Source organism: Thunnus maccoyii, chromosome 16, assembly GCF_910596095.1.
Source record: "Thunnus maccoyii chromosome 16, fThuMac1.1, whole genome shotgun sequence".
Taxonomy (NCBI): Eukaryota; Metazoa; Chordata; class Actinopteri; order Scombriformes; family Scombridae; genus Thunnus; species Thunnus maccoyii.
Genome location: NC_056548.1, coordinates 8876469 through 8898855, shown reverse-complemented (window position 1 = coordinate 8898855; position 22387 = coordinate 8876469). Strand labels below are relative to the sequence as shown.

Here is a 22387-nt window from a genome sequence, read left to right as displayed (position 1 = left end):
ATTTGAATGTACTTTTTTTTTTTTTTAAGATAAAAGCCTGTAACATGTATCCAGTCTGAGGGTGATGGTGAAAAAAGCTGGGGCCATCCTGATTTAGCCTGTATTCTTGACGAATTGTTGCTTCAATTTCTTGCTAATGTAATTTGTGAGCCAAAAATGTGAAGAAAGCTTGCAGTGCTCTCTTGATTAGCTGCCTTATTTTTTTCATAGTTGTGAAATTGTGAGAACAAGTCCACTTGCTTACACATGCAAATAAACAAGACTAAAATGATCTTGAACTGCCTACTGTGTTTTCCCAAGGAACTGAGGTCACGTTGCAGTGTGCCTGCGAAACCGGCCATAATTGCTGTTGACAGCTATATAAATATATGTGGGGAAACTTTGGGAGTTTGAAATGACAGCTATAGGCTATATACAGTAAGATGACGTTTCCTTCGGGGTCACATGACTCTTTACAGTAAGTCCAACATGGCAGGCGGAGTGGATCTTACGCGGTAACTAAAGCAACATTTCAACTGAAACAGATAAAATTCAACACTACTCCGCGACAGGACATCCACGATGAGGGAGAGACAGAAGAAAAAGAAGGGGAGGACGTGGGCGGAAGCCGCCAAAACGGTATTATGTGTGATTTTATACCTGCCGTTTGTTGTGGTTGTTTTCCTTGAACGCTCCCACTTGTACAACTGTGTTTATGAGTTCATGACCTGCTGCTGGAGGAGACGAAATGTTGCGTGAGGCCTGTTAACGGTTAGACATTTGGAAAGATCGCTGTCATTAGCTGTCTTAGCTTTCTGCATCTGTCACCGTACAGCGAAATGAATGTGTGGTGTGGTGTGTGTGTGCACCAAAGCATGTTTCCAAAACCCTTCTGCGTGTTGTCTGTAGACTGTACGGGTGACATATCTCTCACGATTTTGAAGTTAACTAAACCGTGAGGTAATCGCGTCAGTGCTGCGCGCTAGCCTGACTAGCATGCTAGCTCCTGCTAACGCAACTCAGTTCGTCAACAAGTTTGTTTGATAACATTTGCAAAATAAAACACAATGAAATATGAAGTGTCCGTATAACCTCACTGTACCTACATCACCTTGGCTTCATTATAGTTGACCAAGCTAACGTTATTCTATTGCATGCCAACGTTTTTGGCGAGATATCATCATGAGTACTGTAATGAATGTAGCTAGCAGTATGGCTAGCTGTCTAGCTTAGCATGCTAATGATATATAACTGTCAACAACTATTTCATAATTAAAGCATAAGGCTATTGCTCTTGTGGACACATATTAACTGTCCAGTGAAGAATTAAAATTAGTTATTTAACGTATAATAACTCATTTTCTGACATAACTTAGCTAACTTAACTCCATAGATGATAGGTAGTCATAATGTTAGTTTGTAAACATCCATAAACTTCTGTTTTAGTGGGATGCCTAATGTATTACACTACAGTGATATATCAGCAGCTGTCACAAAAAATATAAAAGGGAGGGAGAGAAACATAAATGCAACATCGTGTACCAAACACCAGATGTTAATGATGGGGTGAAGGTTTCTCTTAAGGACGGGTTCACAATTTTTCAAGTCTGTCTTAAAACACTTGTCAGGTGCCAAGATTAACACTGAAACATGTTTTTCTTGCTGTAATCATTTCTCCTGTCCATACTGGCCATCAGAAGATCCCTTCATAATGCATTTACAATGCAAGTGATGGGGGCTGAAATCCACAGTCCTACTTCTGTGCAAAAAATCATTTAAAAGTTTATTTAAACCTAATATGAAGCTTCAGTCGTCCAAATGAGCCAAATCAAGTAGATATCTTTCACTGTTACAGTCTTTTTAGTGCCAAAGTCCCTCTTTTTGTTACTATACTTCCACCACAGCTCAACAGGGAAACACTGGCCGAGGGAATTTGATGTTAAAAAGACTAAATGTTGCAGGTATTCACTTGACATGACTATCTCAGACTGCTGAAGCCTCATATAAGCTTCAGATAAACTTTTAAATACATTTTTGCACAAAATGACTGTGGACACACTGTGGATTTTGTCCCCCATTACTTACATTGAAAGCGCATTTGAAGGGGATCTTTTAATAGCCAGTATGAACAGGAGTTCATGTGGTGTCAGTGTTCATATGGACACCTGACTGTTGTTTTCAGACAGACTTGAAAAATTGTAAACCTAATCAATGTGAATGTTACTGGACCATGACATTATTTCAATAACATGTCTGGATTTTAGCTAATGTTGTTTGTGAGTGTTGCCACATTCCCTCTGCATGTCTCAACATATGGCAGTGTTTCCCAGCCATATGTAAAAGTTATAAGTTAGTAGTTTAACATGTGTTATTTACTATCAGCGTGATCCTGTAAGTGGATTAACATCATCATGGCAGAAGAGCTGAATCTCATACACTCAGAAAGCCGGTATCATGCTGTGCGAGTGCACGGTCAAGGGAATTGAGGCTTTGTGGAAACTTGTCAGAAAGCTTCAGTATGTGAAATCTCAGGCTCCAGTTGAAATAGCCTTGAGACCACATCATATTTACTAAACAGTAGTATGCTAACGTGTATTTGTTGTTTTCGTTATTGTAGGTTTTGGAGAAATACCCTAATACGCCTATGAGCCATAAAGAAATCTTGCAGGTGATCCAAAGAGAAAGGCTTAAGGAAATAAGGTAATCATTTTCCTGGCGTCTTAGTAGCTTTTCTCCAGTAAAAGCCCCTCAGTCAGGAGATATATTGTCATGAAAGAGCACTGCAGCTTTCTCTCTCTCTGTTATTGATTACTCATGTCGTGTTCACATAGTCGCAGTTATTTTACTCAATTTCTAATTGTTTGATTTCTTTTTGTTTCATTGTCACTGTTCTCATCCAGAAGGTAAGAACAAGCTAGCCCCCCCCCCCACCCCACCCCTTACCTTAACAAACTCACTGCAATGCCACTTTGATTGGTTTTACTTTTTGCATGTTATTAACAATAACATGTCCTAGGCTCAGTTGCATAAAGACCCAGTGTCTCATTTACTTTAGCTATCTATAGCCACCTGTTGCATAAAAACACGGTTATATTTTCCAGTATGATTAAATATGTGATGTTCTAATAAAATAAAGCATGAAAGCTGATGGCGATGGTTTTACTTCATGGATTCATCAATTTAGTATATATACATGACATCAACTAAAGAAAGAAACAGGGGTAAACATTTAGTTAGATACATTATCTGGCAGTTTTAGCCAGGTATTTGTGAGTCTAACTAGTGCGATTTACTAAATGGATAACAGATGTTACATTTTTCTCAACCTCATTGCATTTTTTGCTGAACATTTTGCTCCTTAAATACAAAAAACCCCATTTAGGTTTAATATGTACTTCTGGATACTCTCTTTCTGCTGAGGTATTATTGTGCACTCTTAACTACCTTGCGTTTGTTTTGCAAGTGTTTGTACTAGACATGATTTTTATGCAACAGATGTAGTGATGTCAGACCAGTTTAATCTGAGAATATCAGTCCCTGACAATGATTAGATTAGTCTTGAACCAGTTTTATGCAACTGATTGCTTTTAAAGCGTAGAATAAATTGCCTCACAACTGCACTAATGTGAATCTGAACTGAACTCACACGTTTCCTCCTGATGCATGATAGCGATTTCTCCCCAGATATCAGACCAGCCTTTTACCCTCCTTGCGTCTTTCTCCCAGCTGTCTTAGTTTATTGGGGAACAGATGTGTAATTTGCGTTTTTCTCTAATGATTCAGCGGAACCTCGCCGTTGGCATGTCTGAATGCAATGCTGCACACAAACTCTCGCGGCGAGGAGGGGATCTTCTACAAAGTTCCAGGCAGAATGGGAGTTTACACATTGAAGGTTAGTCAGACACAAAACAGCTTTCACTACTCTGCCCGTAAAAGACCAAAGATGGTGCGTGACTGGGCCAGTCGTGACGTACAAAATGCTTCACACGCATTGTTTTTTGTAATTCCAACCATTTCTACTGCATGTTTACTATGGAGACCAAGAAATATGCTAATCTTAATATGTTTAGCATCCCAAAGCTCTGTATGGATTCAATTAGTGTGGTTTCTGTCAAATAAAAATAATGCTCTGTATGTACTCTGTATTATATGTAGAAGGACATCTCAGATGTGGCAAAGGAGCTGTCTGAGGAGGACTCTGAGGAGAGTAGTGACAATCTCTCTGACTCCCGAAGCACAGAAAACAACAGCAGTGCTATCACACAAGAGGGCAGGAGAGGAAGATGGATGCGAAGAGGTACTGGATCATTAATTACAGTGTGTATATTACTGCAGAAAGTACAGTTGCTTTTTTTTTTTTTGAGAAAGCAGCTTTGTTTTCAGGCTTTGTGGTATCAAAGAGGAAGGGCTTCTTTTCTTGTCACAGTATTCAATAATCATTTAGGTAGAATCGACGTGCAGCTCTCCATCAACGGTTGCTTTAATAGGTCATAAACGTACAAGCGGTAGAAACACCCCATGTTCATCAGCTGCTTTAAGCTGATTGGTTACCTAGCTATGTTATGACCATGACAGTTAACGCCCCTTCTCAGCCGTTGTTACAGGAAGCAAGCTGAAGTAGAAGTAGACGAGGCAAGTTGAGGGAAAGTGGCTCCAGTACAGACATAAATTACACCGTCTCATCACAAAATAATTCCTGGAATACACTGAACGTCAAACATGATGATAGAAAAAGGTGGGTTTTATCGTTTAAACGAACATGCTGCGTCCGTATCGTCTTCTATTAATTGTCGGCAGAGAAGCTGCATGGTGGTTACAACGATTCCTTGCTCTTTCGTCTGTCTGCGGAGTCAAATCATTGCTTTACTGTGAATCGCACATCTGATTGTACCTGATTGCGGTGCAACTTCGAGAGAATGAGCTTTTTTTTTTTCGTCAAGCACCAATTATTCTGTTTTTCTCAGTCTGTTCTCTCACTGACTTTCATTATTTCTTTCTGCCACTTGAATATTTTTAAGTGACTGTTTAACAGGAAACTGTATTTTCTCAGTATGACCCGTGACCACTTCCTCATTATGCACAAGTTGGAAACTGTCAAGCAAATAACCTTGGTCTGCAGCTTAGTGGAAGGACTCCAATATTATTTTGTTTTTGAACTAATTGATGCAAAGAACCACAAAGTCAAATGCAAATTAAGCTGCATTAAAAAAAAGAAACATGTGGATTACTACGCTATGTAGAAAAGGTGCTTTATCAAAAATAGACTGCAGAAAGGTTGTTCTAAGAAATCTTCCTATTGAGATGTTCAACCTTATTCTTTTCTTTTTCTTTTTTTTTTTAAAGGTAATGTAATCTGCTTCTTTGTGCACAGTAGTGGTTTCAGTTTCATCAAAACAAAAGCATGATGTGATAAAGTCTATACACCACCCTCAGGAAGTGGATTTTGTAACATCTGTGTTGTGCTTTTGTATTTTCATAGTTCCCTCCAAGTTGCAATCGCAGCCGTCGTCTCCGCAGCCTCGATGCTCTTCGCCTTCTGTCCCCACCAGTAAGCTCATCTCTCCCTCGCAGAAACACAGCAAGAAAGCTTTGAAACAGGTACTGATGTGTTCTGTATTTCTTATTTATATATATATATTTTTATTTTAAGTTTATTGGTGGCATATATATATTTGTTTTTCATAAAAGCACTGTCAGATGTTTCATGAGTTCCTGCCACACCCTCATACTCATATACACCCACACACAAATCCTTGCAATACATGCTTGTCAAGTATATTGTTTTCATTTGTTATTTGTATTTTTTCAATCACTGCACATCTCAGACATTTCACAAGTTCCTGCCACACCCTCATGCTCACATAGACCCACGCAAATCCCTCTAATACATGTTTTTTATTTAAGTATGCTAATGCTTTACAGATCTGTTCTGTTCTGAGTCCTGTAACAACTAAGGTCAATGTGACAGATGTTTTTGTGGGGTTTTGTAGCATATTTTGATTTCTTCCATGGTTAATGCATACTCAGTTTTCTGCAGATTTCTCTACATTCATCTAAACTTTTTTACTCGCACGTTTTCATCAAACGTATAAACACACAATCAACGTTGTTTTGTATTTTCAGCAGACGCTCATCATCCTTCCATTTTCTGTGGGTTAAACATCTTGTGCTGATTATTTAAATACAATGAGGTGTCAGGGAAAAATGCCTATAGCTGGTTTTACAGTATTAATGTTCTCATAATCTAGCCGTTCAACATTTTCCTATTGGCTGCTTTGTGCCTTTTGTGTTCTATTTAATTAGATTTCACTTGATTGCACAGATTGTAATTCACTCCATCTGTGCTGGTGTAGCGTTTTCAGCTCTCTAAGAACAATTTGTATTCATTTATTGGGCGAAAGCAACACTACAAGATGGCGTTTTGGCTAAAATATTAGTGCTGTAGAGAGATCCATTATGTATTTTCCCTCTGTGATTTTCTATATATTTCATGTCTTGGATTGCTTCTTTAATCTGTTGATGTTGTGTTTGTGAGGTGATTGACAGATTTATGAGACAGAGATGATTAATGGTTGTGTTGCGCAAACTATGTTTCATTGCTTTATTGCTATTTAGCTGTTATTTAACCAGGCGAGTGGCCCTAGGGAGAGTAGTTAGAGGCAAACAGAGGGTTACTCACATTCACACTTTCTTTTTCTCATACTTCTGGCTATTTGTTCCACCCTTATTTTGCTCATTTTTAGGCCTTGAAGCAGCAGCAACAGAGAAACCAGCGCCGGCAAGGGGGAATGCCAGCAACCTCCAGTCCCAGACTGCTTCTGAAGACCATCAAAGATATGGCTGACAACATTACTACCAAGACAGGTAGGTGGTAGCTATTATATTAACACATATAATATAGATCTAAATTAGTAAATGCACGCCGTGCTTTTTCAGTGTTTACTACATGGTTTTACACACAGTTTTGAACAGAAATGATGCAGTTTTTAGGTCTGTTCCTGGTATTACAGGTTTCATAACTAGACAACAAAAGGAATTGTATCATTATCCAAACATGAGTCATATAATTGGCAGCACCAGTGCGGAAACTGAAACAATCAGATCACTGTCCTACAATTTCTCAGAATATTTCCCCCTGCTCCTCCTCCTCTGTCTAAACAGACCTCTGCCACCCGGTTGTACCCAGGAAAGTTTCTCAGAGGTCAGGTCGCATTAGTGCAGGTAAGTCTGATATCCATCTAGTTGTTAGGAAATCTTAAAGACACAGTGAAATAAATACATTTTCCAACTTAAATCCTGTTCATTGTTTAGTTATCTCTTATTATATGCCAGATATGAGTCCAAAAAACGTTTCTGACATAATGAGTATAGGATAGTAAAATCCCTGTTTTCTCTTCCTGTAAAACATTTTTGACTTATCTCGAATACAAATGTATCTACTTTTAATCCAAAGTCTAGGAACAAGTGAAATGATCCCTCATTAGCAGAATAAAAATGTTAAGAAGTAAAACAGTTTATGTGAGATTTCAGTTGCAACATAAGTGTTTTATTTATTGCTGGTTCTGTCTTGGCTTGCATCTATTTCCTGTTTTTGTTTTGCAGGGCAACTGAAACGTACCAAGTGTAAAATAGACGTGGAGACACCAGACTCTATTTTGGTTAACACCAACCTGCGGGCAATCATCAACAAGCACACCCTCTCTGTCCTTCCCCCAGACTGCCAACAGAGGCTGCTCAAACTTTTGCCAGAAGTTGACCGGCAGGTGGCTCTAAAATTAAGCATACTTTTTATACTTATTTTGCATTATCTTGCACTAAATGTAGAGAATGTGATATTATTTCATGTCATTTAACATCTCTCCTGTTGTCATCATATCTTTAACTGTCTTGTAAAACAGTTTGGAAATATTCTCTACACATATATATTTATATATTTCAGGAAAAACACAAAGCTAACTGCTGTAAAGCATTCATCTACTGCATGTTATCTAATTCTAGATATTCACATATAAGAAGAGGAAGTCAATGTGCTGATGCAGTGATTGTGATGATATTAGTCATAACATTGTGCCTCCTCTCCCCAGGCATGCATGGACGGCCTTCTGAAGGTCACTAGTTCTGCCTTAAACAATGAGTTTTTCACATCAGCGGCACAGTCATGGAAGGAGAGACTGGCTGAGGGTCAGTACAACCACATCTAACTGATAATAACAGCATTCAGTTCACATTAAAAGAAAAATTATGTCACCAAGGTTTAGTGTGACTGCACAGAACAAGTATAATGGGATTTTTTTTTTCTTTACAGGAGAATTCACTCCGGAGTTGCAGTTACGAATGCGTCAAGAAATTGAGAAAGAAAAGAAAGTTGAGCACTGGAAGGAGGCCTTCTTTGAGAACTATTTTGGTGAAAAGTAGGTTGTCCTTCATGATTGAAAGTTTGTTCCACAGAATATTTTTCTTTAAGTCAATAACAGTATTTAATATCTTGTTGCAGTATTACAGTGTTAAAAGGATTATTGAAAGTCAATCAAATAAGATTCCCAGTAGGATTTTAACACAACCCTTATCTCACTCTCACATTACTGAAGTAAATGAATGCCTAGTATGATTTCTTTTGGAAATGGTCATAAAATGCATCCCATCCTATTGAAATGCATTGCATCCTACCACGTCATGATGTATTGCATAAAGGCGAGGCAAAATCAAACCGCATTGATCTGCTGGCTGCTTAAAAATGTATCTAGATGACGGGGATCATTGATTGTGTATCAAGATGCCAGCGGGCGACTGCAGGGATGGTTACCATGTTTTGAAGTTTGCCTTATCTCATACTTCATACATTACATGATAAGTCATAAGAAGAGTGGTGGAATATTTTTCATTCATTTCGATAAAAATATGCAGTTTAATTAGAGTTTATATAAAATCTACCAAAATTAACACAGATGAAGGGGATCTGAGAAACTAATCTGTAATAACAAAAACTACACTTGTGCCATTTTTTTTCTGTAATCTATAAAACAATACAAGTAACTAAAGTATTGCTTTTGTTTGTTTTCATTTGCAGTGATGCTCAAAACCAAACTTTAAGTATATTCCTAACAATTCCTGTAAAAGCTCAGTATTTTATAAATCTCTGTGTCCCAGTGATTTGTGGATTTATTTTTTTGTCCTCCTACCTTCTTCTTTCTCTCTGAACAGTTCTGGGCTCAGCTATGAAGAATCCAAAGAGCTGACAAGGGCTGATCTGAATCAGGAGTCTGCCAGGCCCCAGTCCCGTCCTCATCAGACAGGACCTGCCACTCAAGCAACGGAGGAAACCAAGGACAGCCGCCAGACTGATGGTGCCACTACCGCTGTTGTGAAAGACACAAAGCCAACACGGCCATCATCACAGGAGCCTCTGAAGGTGCAGCCCGCTCAGAAGGACTCTCTCTTCACCACAGAGCCCATGAAGACTCGGCGCTCACAGTACGCAGAAGATCGTAAGTTGAACACAACCGCTCAGTCTGGGCCAACGCCTGCAGTGAAAACGCCAGAGGTTGAGAGACGAACAGAACGGGCCACAGCATGTGGACTGCCTGAAACTGAGCACAGAGAGGAAGTGAAGGAGGAGAAAACTGAACTCCCCCTGTCGCCCGTCAAGAAGAGCCCTCCGCCAAAGGCCAGCCCAGAGTTAAAAGAGGATCAGCCGGCGTCTGTGGTTACGCCTGCTGAGGAGAGTGAAGAGGTCATCCCTGAGCCCAGAGGCTCCTCAGAGACACTGAAAAGAAAGTCTCCTAGCGAGACCGATGTTGAATTGACACCAGAGAAAAGGCCCCGTATGTCCTCAGTTTCCTCAGTATCCTCAGTCTCCTCTGTATCTCCTCCAGCATCATCCATATCCAGCCCTGCTACACCTACTCCAGCAACAAATCAGAGAGTTCCACCGCTCAAGGTAGGAGTGCGTTTGTGAAGTCTTTGAAGGCATACTCCACCGAAAATCTGTCTTTTTAGTTTAAAAAAAAAAAAAAAAGCACCACCTGTATGCTTAAAAGAAAATTTTGAAGCTGGCTTCTTTTGTGGAGGACAGCAGCTGTAGTCAGTATGGATTCACAGCAGTTACAATGGACTCCAGTGGAAACCCCCCAAAAAACAAATCAAAGAACGTGTCAGACTTTATTACAACATCCATAGAAACCTGTTAAAAGACTCCTGCTGCATAATTCACTTCTTTGCTGTCGATCTTTATGCTCAATATGTTCCAAAGGCCCTGCCCACACCTGGCATTTAAATGCATCTTGGGTGATCTGATCACAAGTGTGTGAATGCACCCAAAACGCATTTAGGACGCATCGAGATTCGATTGCTCAGACCACATTCGGAGGTGGTCTGGGCAACATATGGCCACGTTCTTTTAGCAGTGTGTACACGAAGGTGTCCTGGGCCACACTGAAGGGCCGCCTGCTCGGCTGACGTCCCCTGTGTAAACGGAAGTATGTGATCATTTGCGCACTGATGGCGTCATATCAAAGCACGAAACAAGAAGAAGAAGCCACAACAACAAGCAAAATGGATTCTCGTGGATGGAGTACACACGAAACACGCTGTCTTATTTCTGTTTGGGCTGAAGAGTTTTGATTTTGCCCGCGTGCCAAGGTCTTTGCAAACTTCTTCTTTTAATTTCCGCAGACAAGGCATGGGAAGCGCAACGTCTCCCACCGGTTAAAAACAACAACGCAGTTGGTCTTTGTAAACAGAAATGATCTACATGTTCATTATTTGCATGTGGAGCGGGATCCGATCTCAAGTGGTGACCTTCTAATGCCGGGTGTGAACTGATGTACTTAGAGCTGTCCACTTGTGATCGGATCACCCAAGACACATGTTAATACCAGGTGTGAACAGGGCCCAACAGGCTTTGCTAGTAATTCACTAAATTTACTACTTCTGGCAGGGCTGTTGTTTGGATGTGACAGCACAACATGGAAGTAGTGTATTTCATTAAGAGAAACGTTTGACTTTAATTTGCATTATGGATGTGTTTCTCCTTTACTTAAATATGCATGTCTAAAATAATTCTTTAACATCTCTTTCTTGTCACTTTGCAGATCCCAGTGTCAAGAATTCTTCCTGTTCCTGTGTCACCAAGCCAAGTCTCACCCAGGACACCCCTCCCTGCCCCTCTCAGCAGCCCTGGTCGCACTGGTGCTCGCACTTTGGCTGACATCAAAGCCAAAGCTCAGCTCGCCCGAGCACAGCGAGCAGCGGCTGCCGCAGTATCATCTGCTTCTAAGGGAGCCATGTCAGGCCCAGGGCCAGGTGGAGGTAGTGCTGAGCAGACACAACCATCTCCAAGCCCCAGCCCAACATCCCCACAGGCATCAACAAGGTTACCAGTCAACACCAGCAGCAGCAGCAGTCAGACCAGTGCACTTTCCCACCCGCTGGACTCTTTTGGTCAGCAAAGTCCAAGTCTGTCTCAGACCTTTTTCTCAAGCAAGACTGATGACAAACAGACAGGTAATTCTGCTGAAACTGTCACTTCAGGGCTCCATAACATTCAAAAGAGTTCAGACTCATCATCACAACTCATTCCTTCATCTGTGCATGCTATGAAGGGGCAGGAAAACCCATCACCTGCTGGATCATCAACCAGGACCAGTTCCTGTATCCCTGCAAACAACCCGCTGGTCACTCAGCTTCTGCAGGGAAAAGAGGTTCCCTTAGAGCAGATCCTCCCAAAACCTCTGGCCAAGGTGGAAGTGAAGATGTCAAACGTACCCTCGGGTAATAAGGGGAAGACGTCACGCTCGGCCACTGCTGCTGGTGGTGGTGCTGAGCATAAGCCCGATAAGCAGATGTCCCACCAGTTCAATACAGCAGGACGGGTTTTCTCTGAATACGCAAGACATCACAGGGAACTTCCTGATAAAGAGACTCAGGAGCAGATTTTACAGGCTCTAATGCAGAGGAAAGTCCAGCAGAGCCAGCCTTATGCAGGTCTGGGGCCTCATCCGCCTCAGTACGAAGCCCATCAGATAATGCATGCAGAAGAGCATCAGGACCGACCCAGGATTTCTGTAGGATTTTTGGGTCGTAAGAGGATGCCCAGGCCTGCCATGACTGGACATTATCTGCTCAATGTGTCCACATACGGCCGAGGGTCAGAGAGCAAGAGACTGCATCAGTCTGCCATCCCAAACACATCTGTGTCCAGTTTAAAAAGGGAAAGCACAGAAGGAGAGGAGGCGGCGGCTAAAGAGGAGGTTTCTGGTGTTAAAACGGAGCAGCAGGGATACTCCATAACCAAGTCTGATGAAGCGGGGAGCGTTCAGCATTGCTCCAACGTAAAGACTGAGCCTGGATCAGAGGACAGTGCAGCTGGTGCCGACAACAACATCACCAGCGCGACAGCCAAAGACACCAGCCCTTTTTCTCAGTCACACCAAAGGCACCTCGAACTCCGCAATAGTAATCAAGGAAATTCCGAGCCATATATTTCCCAAATGGACCCCAGTCACCAGCGGCCGTCTGCCTTTCAAACCCAGAGAACGCTCGATAATCAGGAACCCGTGGTAGCGTCATGCTACAGTGGCACTATCAGCATGTCTGTACCTCACACTTTGAACCACAGCACTGCAGGCACCGCCTCTTCCACGTCCTCATCAGAGGCCGACAGCGGTGGCGTCCACGGGAGCGTCATGTCTTTCTCCGTGACTGTCACCACCATACCAGCCGGTCACTCGTTAGACCACGGTAACCAGAGCGAGCCCTCACCCGAACAGTCGTTCATAGAGGGCTCCAACATGGAGGAGGTCCAGTCTAAATGCTACTGCCGACTGAAGGCGATGATCATGTGCAAAGGATGTGGAGCCTTTTGCCATGACGACTGCATCGGCCCCTCGAAACTGTGCGTCTCGTGTTTAGTGGTACGATGATATGAAATTAATAACTAGAAGATATTGTGGTTTGATTTGTATTGAATCAAGGCACGAAGCAGAAGCAGGTCATTCAGAATCAATTACAAAATCATTGCTGGGGTAAAGCACATTAGCCACGCTCCATACAAAAAAAAAAAAAAAAAAAAAAAACCAGCATGTGGTCGCTGTTGGAAAGGCAAGGATTTACACTGGATGGTCTTTTGTTTCACCAACATCTAAGAAAAGTTGTTTTGTGCAATTTTTTGGTAGAAATGTCAGTTTTCAATCAAATCAGTAGTCTGTCAGATGTGTGACGAATATAAAAAATCTGGCAATGTTTGCACTTGGTTAGGATTAGTGTGATATATTTTTTTAAATATATATTTGTGTAGTTTTTAAAAAAAAAAAAAAAAAAAAGGAGGGAAAAATGAATGTTGATATTTTTGTAGAACATAATGACTGTTGTGTTTTAGACTGACACTTTTTATTATTGGGCCTAATCAGTTATGGTTTAAAGGCAAAAAAAGGGCGCTAATGATAATCATTTGGTTGTAGAGTACCTCCTATTTGGCATTTATGCACGCATGGCAGGGAAGTGCAACTTACAGTAACTATTTTATATAAAACTGTACATTTATTACTGAACACACTCAGATTTAAGAACTAGAAAGAACATGTATAGTTTTAGAAAGAGAATATAAAAGGAGTTTTGAATGATACTTTATAAAAAAATCAACTCATGAGGATTGCACGTCACATGATTTTTTTTTTTTTTTTTTTGGACTAACAGTTACAGGTGGAAGCACTTGAAAATCACCTGGATATAAGGTAGTAACTGTGTACAGCACTTAAATTCAAACATAGGGGACAAAAAAAGAATCATTTATATATAAAAAATGCCTATATGTTCCTTTTGACGACAGAAAATCGAGATCTTTTCCATTTCAGGTCAAGGTCTAGAGTCACTTCCTACTGTTTAAACCAGCATTTTCTCCCCAAAAAAGCCGGTTTTGTAGATATTGTCTCCCTTGAAGTGGGTTTTCTTATGCTTGTATGTCTGTATAGGTAGAGTAAATATCAGCAGCAGTGGCAAACAGTAAAAAAAACAAAAAACACTCAAGGCATGGGGAGAAAATGAAGATAATTGTTTTGTTTATTTCACTGTAAATATTTGTTCATTCATGGTATATGCATAGATGTAGAAATTTATTTTATTTTATTCATGCAGCACATCTTGCTCGAGCATATCCAGCGGTTTATTTACAAAATATTTTTCACTGTGGAAAAAAAAGAAAAAAAAAAAAAATGGAAAAGAACAGTAAAACGCTAAATGCTTCAGCATGCCGTGCTGAATCAGTGTAAATCATAAGATGATTCAGCATAGCACGCTTCCAGTTTTACAAAAATGATTTGGAGGTACAATATGACACACCGATTAACAGGCTGCTGTAACACTTCACATTAAAAAAGGCTGTTTTCCAGAGAATTTGGAGACTCATCCTCCATAGTAATGTATTGTAAGCATTAAATAATACTGTATCCTGTTTATTTAATACACAGTAATCTACGTGCGTGACGTACAAGGATGAACACTGTTGTTGTTGTTTTCATGACATTAGCAGAGTATTAATGCTTACTTTACCACATATTAACATGCAAAAAAAAAAAAAAAAAAGGCAAGTGTGAAGTGTCACCTCAGCAGGCTTTTCGAGTGTTTGTGCTTATTGCAACTAAAGACGCATCAGTTACGTTTTGAAATTTCCTGAAGGTGCAAAGTAGGCCTATGTTTTATAGCGATTATTTCCAAGGTAATATGCCAAAGTCTCCTTAAGAAAACAAAATAATCAGATCTTGTTTTTAATGTCTGACTAGTTAATCAAAGTAATATATTTTAATTAATATATTTTAATATAAAAAAAAAATTCTATTTGCTAATTGTTTTTGAAAATCAACAGGGTATTTACTCTAATAATATATTGGCTGTCCATTTTTTCCTATAATTTTGTTTAGACTGGACAGACCACCGTACAGAGAATAACTTTTGTAACTCAAATTGCCCAGGTATCTGATGTTCTGTATGGCCCAGGTTTTTCAATGGATCCGTTGGTCTATATTTTTCCATAGAGATGTTGTCTAATATGTGTATCCATTTAGCTGTCTACATTCGTGTCATTACCTAAGGTCAGTGGATTATTCCACTTCCATTTTTAAATGTACTTGTTATTAAATTGGGGAATTATGTCTTGTGGAAAATTGGTTTTAAGATTGTAGGGCTAGAATTTGGAGAGATTTCCACATGCTTAGCATAGTTATTTCACTAAAACTGGTTTGCCAGGATTTGATTCTGTTAACACAAATTTAATTTATCCCCCCCCCCCCCCCCCCCCCCATAAATATTGAAATAGTCTTATTTGGTTGATTGTGATGATAGGATGCTGTGTTTACTCATGTAGAGTTGGGGACTGAACTGCGCTGCACACAAAAAAAAAAAAAAAAAAAAAATTAACAAAAACATTCAATCACAACCCTAAAAGGCAGCTGAAATCTTTGTTAATAAGGACTGAAACATGAGTCAGGCAGCAGTCCCCGCTGTGTTTCCTCTCACTGAAGTTAGCTGTTGTGTGTGTGTGCATTTAGAAGAGCACTTCATATAGCATTGGCTGGGGTAAAAGTGTCATGGGCAATCACCACCGTTTTTAAAAATGTCACGTTTGTCACTAGGTGATTTGTTTTTAATATGTCTGTGTCATCTTGTCTCCATTTCAACTCCAAGTGAATGTAATATAGTAATCAGCACTTGTAAACAAAGTGTATTTTATCAAAAGTTATAGACTATTATGAATAAATAATGAAAGGAAATGTATTCTGTGTGATTTCTGTTTTTACTCATAGCAGATTAAAGGGACTCTTGAAGTTCAGTTTTCTCTCTGGAGGGAGGTTTCAAAAGTTTGAAACAAATAACCTGAATGATGTCATCGGGGTTTCCTGTTCTTGGATTGACATGAAACTGACATCACAACTAGTAAAGAAGCCATTCATGGTCCAGTACGCAGCTTTAATGTGTGTGATGGGGAAAGTTAAAGTTTGCAGTGCACATACTCTGAGAAGTAGGAAACGTGTCCAATAGTTAAACTTTCGAGACATAAAATATTTGCATATTCATAGATACCGGAGTTTTCAGTAAGGGAGAAGGAATAAATGTCATCTTAAGAATTTATAATGAGGTACTTGATTGTTTTTGTGGGAAAACCACATCATACAAATTATTTGTATATGTATTAAAAGATGTCTTGAGCGGATTTACAAACTGGAGGTGTGGAATTTGAGAGAAGTGGGTGTTTTAGGAGGCTGAGATGGTCTGATGATGAAAAATGCTAAATTGAGTTGCTAAATGTTGGATCCAGTGTTTTTTGGAGATTTAAAGTCAAGATATATTGGCTGCTGCTGCATAAATTTTGAACATTAGAGCTGCAACAATTAGTCAATTTACAGGAAAATAATTGACAAGTATTTTGATAATCGATTAATCGTTGTGAGTCGTGAGGTTTTTAAGAACAAAATACGCTCATCCTTTGTTTCCAGATTCTTAAACATTATATAATTTCTGGTTCATTGAGTTTTCAATAATTCTTTAGTCTTCTAAAAATAAATATCTTTGGGTTATAAACTGTTGGTCGGGACAAAACATTTGAGGATGGGGCAACTTGGGGCTTTGGCAAACAGTGATGGGCGTTTTTCTCCTTTTACTGACATTTTATAAACCAAAAAAAAGAATCGATTAATCTGGAAATGAATCGCCAGATTAATCAATAACGTTGCAGCCCTATTGTCCATATTATTCATAATCTGTCTCTTGTGAACTAACTGCTGTAGTGCCCCTTTAAACGAAATTTAATCAGTATTTCTTGTATCATCTCCAGTCTATTATACTGAGGATCATAATTCAGAGCAGCAGCAGCAGCAATAGTAGTAGTGCGCCTTTAACCAGCGTGCGTGCGCACATGCGTAAAGTGTAGTAGGTGGTCGCGCATGGCATCTCCGTGCCTGCTTGCGCTCTGCCGTCCTCTGCCGCTGGGTCGCTGATGATGCCGAGCGGAGCGGGGCGCTCGTACATCTCTATGTGCGGCTACAACCGCAGTTCCCAAGATTGAAGTCGAATGAAACGGGAGAGGAGCTCGAAATACGATGATGGATGGTCCGAACCGTTTCTCATCGCTCGGACAGCTGTAACGTCGGCGGACAAGCGTGGATTCATCAAAGGTGAGAGTGCGGCTGTGAATCACGGAGGAAATATCCTCCTTATTCACCCCGGACCACTTATCCTCCCCATCTGATGCTGCTGCTGCTGCTGCTGCTGCCGATGATGATGATGATGATGATGCTCTAAACGCAACCTGCGTGATTTTCCTCCGGTAAAGGCCAGCTCTCTGCTCTGCCTCTCACTCGGCTGTCGATACACCAGTGAGAATAATAATAATTAAAAAAAAAAAAGATGCAGGATTGCCATTGTTTCATATCCAAAAAATGATGGACATCACGACACACCATTCACAATGGAAAAAATAAGGTAAATAGGCAGTTAAATCAGCAATATGGCTGCGTTTTGTGCGGTTCCGTCGCTTCAGAAGTAAATTTTAAGTGTTGCACTGTGAGAATTGAGGCTCGCAGAAACAGAGGAGTGAATGATATCAGCGGAAGGGAGATACTGCAGTAACCGAGTCCTTATGTTGACTCGCGTCAAAGGATGTTGTCATTACCTCGAAGCTGAAGGTGCGGTTACAGTAAAAATGCACCTTTACGGGCCTTTACTCATTATTAAACAGTCTTACTGTAACACACATCAGAACTATTGTGTGCTTGAGATCATTTATGTGCAAATGAGTGATTACAGTGTTACAACAGAGCTTTACCTCAGTCATATCACTGATCCTGCTCTGTGCCTTTGAATGTGCTCCGGTCTGTGAATTCATTTTGTCATGAATTATTGAGGATTTGCTTCTTTTTCCTTCATCTTACATAAAATACTCAACTTGTATCACAAACTGTCATTTGCTGTCATGCAATGCTCACAGTTTTTTGTTTTTTTTTCTGCTAATGCAAGGCCCCGAGTTGCCTACTCATGAATTTCTGCAGTTACTTCATAGGCTGAATATTTACAATGAACCATTGTGTTATTTTGCTGACATGTGTCTGTTGGGTCTCCCACTGCACAGCAAATGTTTTCTAGCCTTTTTCCCCAAAGTGCAGCGGTGCTTCTCTGACATATCACCCCTAAAAAATAAAAAAAAAAGACAAATACAGTTTGTGTTGCTTCATTTAGGACCCGATTTAAGATGTAATTGGGCTCACCAAGTGTCTCCAAGTGCAGTTGTGGTTAAAGTGAACCTGACTGGGGTTGGTGTGATGATTTTGCTGTTGAACTTCAAAGAACCACAATACTTTTTCAGAGCATTAAAATTTGGATTTTTAAAGCAAACATGCCAAATATTCTTGGGTTATATCTCCTTAAATGTGCGTTTTTTTCTGCTTTTCTCTGTTTTATATTCATTGTATTTTTTATATTTCATTTTAAAGTGAATATCTTTGGTTTTTGGACCATTAGTCGGACAAAGAAGTCACCTTGAGCTGCGGGAAATAGTGATTTTTCACTGTTTCTTGGCATTTCATAGACTAAATCAATAAATCAAGAAGTGAAAATAATCAGAAATTAATACCTATTCTTTTAACTTATCAGTGAAATAATGCGTGAATTGAATAACGCTGCATTTTAGAGGAAGTGGTTCTTGCTGGTGCCTGTAAGAAGCAATAAAAAATATTCTACACAAGTCAGAGTAGCACGATTGTAACTTGAAAGAGGCACTGTCATGACAGTAGAGATCACTCTGAGAGTAGGAATGTCTCTAAAATGAGCAGGAAACTGGCTGGATACAAAAAAAAAGAGGCAAGAAATAGAGAGAAACAGTCCCTGTCTGCAGAGTTCCTGAGGCTAGCAGAACCTTGGCTTCTTTGCTCTCGCTCAACTGGTCAGCTGATCGCCCCCTTTGGTTGGCGAACGTACCCTGTGAACATGCATATGATCCAGAGATGTTCGAGGGGGGCCCGGTCCCTTGGTCCAAAGCTGTCCAGGGGAACCCGGCGCTTCTTGCATATCGGCCACTCGTAATGTGCTCTGTGTCCGTCATCATTAAGTGGTTACTTTGCGGCTCAGTCAGTGTCATTAGCCCACAGGATGCAGTCACTGCTGAGCGGGATGTCATGGAGAATTATCATTTGCACAGACCACTGGCACTGGAGTGTTCCCCAGCCAGCTCACCAGTATCTCTACAGGAGGAGAGAGACGGGAAACAAAAGCACAAATTGAGAGTTAATGAAGTCCTTGAAGGAGGGAGAGAGGGTGGGGGGGGGGGTGTTAATTACTTATTTAAAAGTCAAATACATTTTGTCAGCAGGGAATAGCTTATCTCTCATAGTAATGGTGACATCAAGTGGAAAGATACCCTCACTAACTCTCTTATGACTTGTCTTCACAGGGTCGACGTGTAGTGGTTCACTTTGTTTGACATTCAGCCAGCGACAGGTAAATACTTTTAAAATCTTCATAAAATCAGATACACAATGCTGAAGTTATGTCTTCTATACAAAAAAATGTCATGTATCATAATAATTATGTGGTAAAAGAAGATAGTATGTCTGTCATGTATCATCTTACTGAAAACATGATGATGCTACAGTATTTACCACATATTAGACCACAAATGTGTGCTGCTAATTTGTTGATGAGAGTGGAATATGATGACTATTCAGGAACATAATGTAAGATTACTGCTCAAGAACAATTATAGATAGCTGCAGCTGCAATAAAAATGACACGTACTACTGGAGAAATCACTTAAAACACATTAAAAGAATGAAGGAATGAATGAAGTAGTGAAACCTGTGTTGTTTCAAAGAGCCTTTGTCTTCTGCAAGTATGAATACTGAGGTGAAGCCAAAACAGACACCTACAATCCCTTTTAAAAATGCACAACACAGAAGTTCAATAAGCATCAGCACAAAAGTTGAAATTGTTCATTTGATGTACAGTCTTTGGTATAAAAGTCGTGAGCGCTCTTTTTGTTCCTCTGTACGACGTCTGATACCTGCATTGTAGTCAAGATTATTTATGTCTTTTATAAGACCGAACTCTTTTTTTCCAGTTTTGTCTTTGTGCAGCTTATTTTAATGCAAAATACAGACTGTCAACACACTTCAGGAGTAGTTTGACATTTTGGGAAATTCCCTTATTTACTTTCAGTTAGATGAGAATATTGATACCACTTAATAATGACACAAAAACCGAAGTGTAAAATGACAATTTGTGGATTTACGGGGGGTTTTACGTGTCACACTATTTCTTGGGCAGATTCTTATCGTCACTGTGAAGTTTCCAGGCAAACAGCAGTAGAGTCACAACACGTTTTTTTGTACAGATGAAATAAATAAGATAGAACATGTTAATCAATGAGCTTCAGAGGTGCTTGTGAGTGGATTTTGTTACTTTTGGACAGAGCCAGGCTAGCTGTTTGCCCCCCGTTTCCAGTTTTTATGCTAAGCTAAGCGAAGCGGCTACTGACTTTATCTTCATATTTCCCAAAATGTGAAACTCTTCCTTTGAATTAAAGTCATAGTTTTATCAACATTACATTTTCTTAGTTGTGACTGAGCACCTCAGGGGCTCTCCATGATACGTTGCTGTATAACAGTGCCACTTTTATGCCCACATCTCCGTATTTTATCACTAATTAACATCATGAAGAAATTTTTTTTTTAAAAAGGCAGTTCAGTCAGATTATTTGGCTACTGTAGGTTTTCAAAATCAGTTCTATAATTGTTGTACCAGTTGTAAAAACTATAAATTTTGTCCCTTTAACTGGTGTCATCCTCCTTTAAACAGCCAACCAAAGCTAGAACATCTATATATTTCACAAACTGAGTTGCTGATGTGATGACTAATACAGTCCTTGATGCACAGGGTGAATAATAAAGAGGAAAGAATGCACACATACATACCAACCCATCTATATTCTTCTCTTTAGTCCATTCTCTCGAAACATTTTTCTTCAGTTGCAGTAATAATATATATATATATATATATATATATATACATATATAAATCATGCTGACTTGTTTGGTATCTGAATGATTGTGGACAATGAAAGGAGCTGCGTGTCGCATTTATTAACAAGCTGAGTGTCTGAACAGTGTTACATGCTCTGCTGTTTGATGTGCCACAGAATGATCGAGGAAGGCAGTAAACGAGGCAAGGCCATGGTGGAGAAGAGACAGCTCTTCATGGAAATGAGTGAGTTGACTGAGAAAAATGTCTTTTCACTATTCATAGTCAGAACCGGCTCATGTAATTCTTTGACTGGCTGTAAGTTGCGCAGGAGATGCGTGGTTTCTCACACATATAATTCCTCCCACACAAACACAGTGATAGTGTTTAAATGTACCCTGAGTAATCCTGATTATGTTTGTAAGGAGTTTAATTTTATTTCTGCACTGGACATTTTATTGGAGATTTGTTGATTTGAGAATTTCTTTATGGTTTTGTTTTTCAGGAGCTCAAAACTTTGATGTTATCAGACTGTCGACTTATAGGACTGCCTGCAAACTCCGGTTTGTGCAAAAGAGATGCAACCGTAAGAGCATGATTCTTAAAAGATTTTCCCCTGTTTTTAACAAATATGACACTGTGCAACCAATAGAAACATTGGTTCCAACATGCACAGGCTTAATTGATCACAGTCTGCCCCCTCTCACAGTTCATCTGGTGGATGTCTGGAACATGATCGAAGCTTTTCGTGACAACGGGCTCAACACATTGGACCACAACGCTGAGATCAATGTGTCGCGGCTGGAGACTATCCTGTCTTCCATCTATTACCAGCTCAACAAGCGGCTGCCCACCACCCACCAGATCAATGTGGAACAGTCCATCGGGCTGCTGCTCAACTTCATGGTGGCCACCTATGACAGGTACGGTGTGGGTGTGTTACCACAGAGCAGCACTTTACTCTGTAGGTGGTGAATCAGCTCTTCTATTGTTCGGATAGCTTTGCTGCAGATATCAAAACAAGTATAATCACACACAGTTGTTACTGAGGTGGAGATGTTAACATTTGATATGTGTTCAACAAACATGACTCAAAACAAAAATCTTAAATGCTAATCAACAACCAGTTCAATTCAGATCTTTATTGTAGCACAAGAGGAAATTATTAATGCAGCAAAGCAGCATAAAAACTCCATAAAAAGTGTTATGAATAAGACTAAGGATAAGAAAAGTGCCTGCCTCTATTAGGGACTAATAAGCAAGTTGGCAGGTTGATATGGTTTATTTGATTTATTGCACATGGAATCAATGAAAACTTGAACCTGCTGCACCTGATTTTCAGCAACCTGTATCACTGAGCGGATGGCAGGATGTAATATTCCTCAAACAGAAGATTGTCCAGATTTGTTAA

General features: G+C 39.9%; 2 protein-coding genes across 13 annotated transcripts in view; both read left to right on the top strand.

The window, feature by feature from the left end:
- The first annotated feature begins 314 nt into the window (after positions 1 to 314).
- asxl2 (ASXL transcriptional regulator 2) lies at positions 315 to 15740 on the top strand. 4 transcript variants are annotated; one of them, XM_042437085.1, is made up of 13 exons: positions 315 to 618; positions 2597 to 2679; positions 2880 to 2882; positions 3763 to 3871; positions 4135 to 4276; positions 5459 to 5577; positions 6723 to 6843; positions 7141 to 7200; positions 7582 to 7742; positions 8064 to 8160; positions 8285 to 8390; positions 9181 to 9916; positions 11070 to 15740. In XM_042437085.1, exons 1-13 carry the CDS (start codon positions 562 to 564, stop codon positions 12897 to 12899), a joined length of 3624 nt encoding a protein of 1207 aa, XP_042293019.1. In that variant the 5' UTR covers positions 315 to 561; the 3' UTR covers positions 12900 to 15740. The 4 variants fall into 4 exon arrangements, with proteins under 4 accessions (XP_042293019.1, XP_042293020.1, XP_042293021.1 ...); XM_042437087.1 differs by lacking the exon at positions 315 to 618 and adding an exon at positions 669 to 750; XM_042437086.1 differs by lacking the exon at positions 2880 to 2882.
- A 1145-nt stretch (positions 15741 to 16885) lies between these two features.
- Positions 16886 to 22387, top strand: part of dtnbb (dystrobrevin, beta b) — a 35163-nt gene continuing 29661 nt past the window's right edge. For all 9 annotated transcript variants that reach the window (XR_006100466.1, XR_006100465.1, XM_042437151.1 and 6 more), the window contains exons 1-5: positions 16886 to 17141; positions 19412 to 19458; positions 21155 to 21222; positions 21482 to 21562; positions 21686 to 21899. Coding sequence is in view for 7 of the 9 variants with exons in the window: in XM_042437151.1 (XP_042293085.1) it covers positions 21156 to 21222; positions 21482 to 21562; positions 21686 to 21899 (362 nt within the window). In the remaining 2 variants the exon portion in view is untranslated. The remainder of the gene's footprint in view (positions 17142 to 19411; positions 19459 to 21154; positions 21223 to 21481; positions 21563 to 21685; positions 21900 to 22387) is intronic.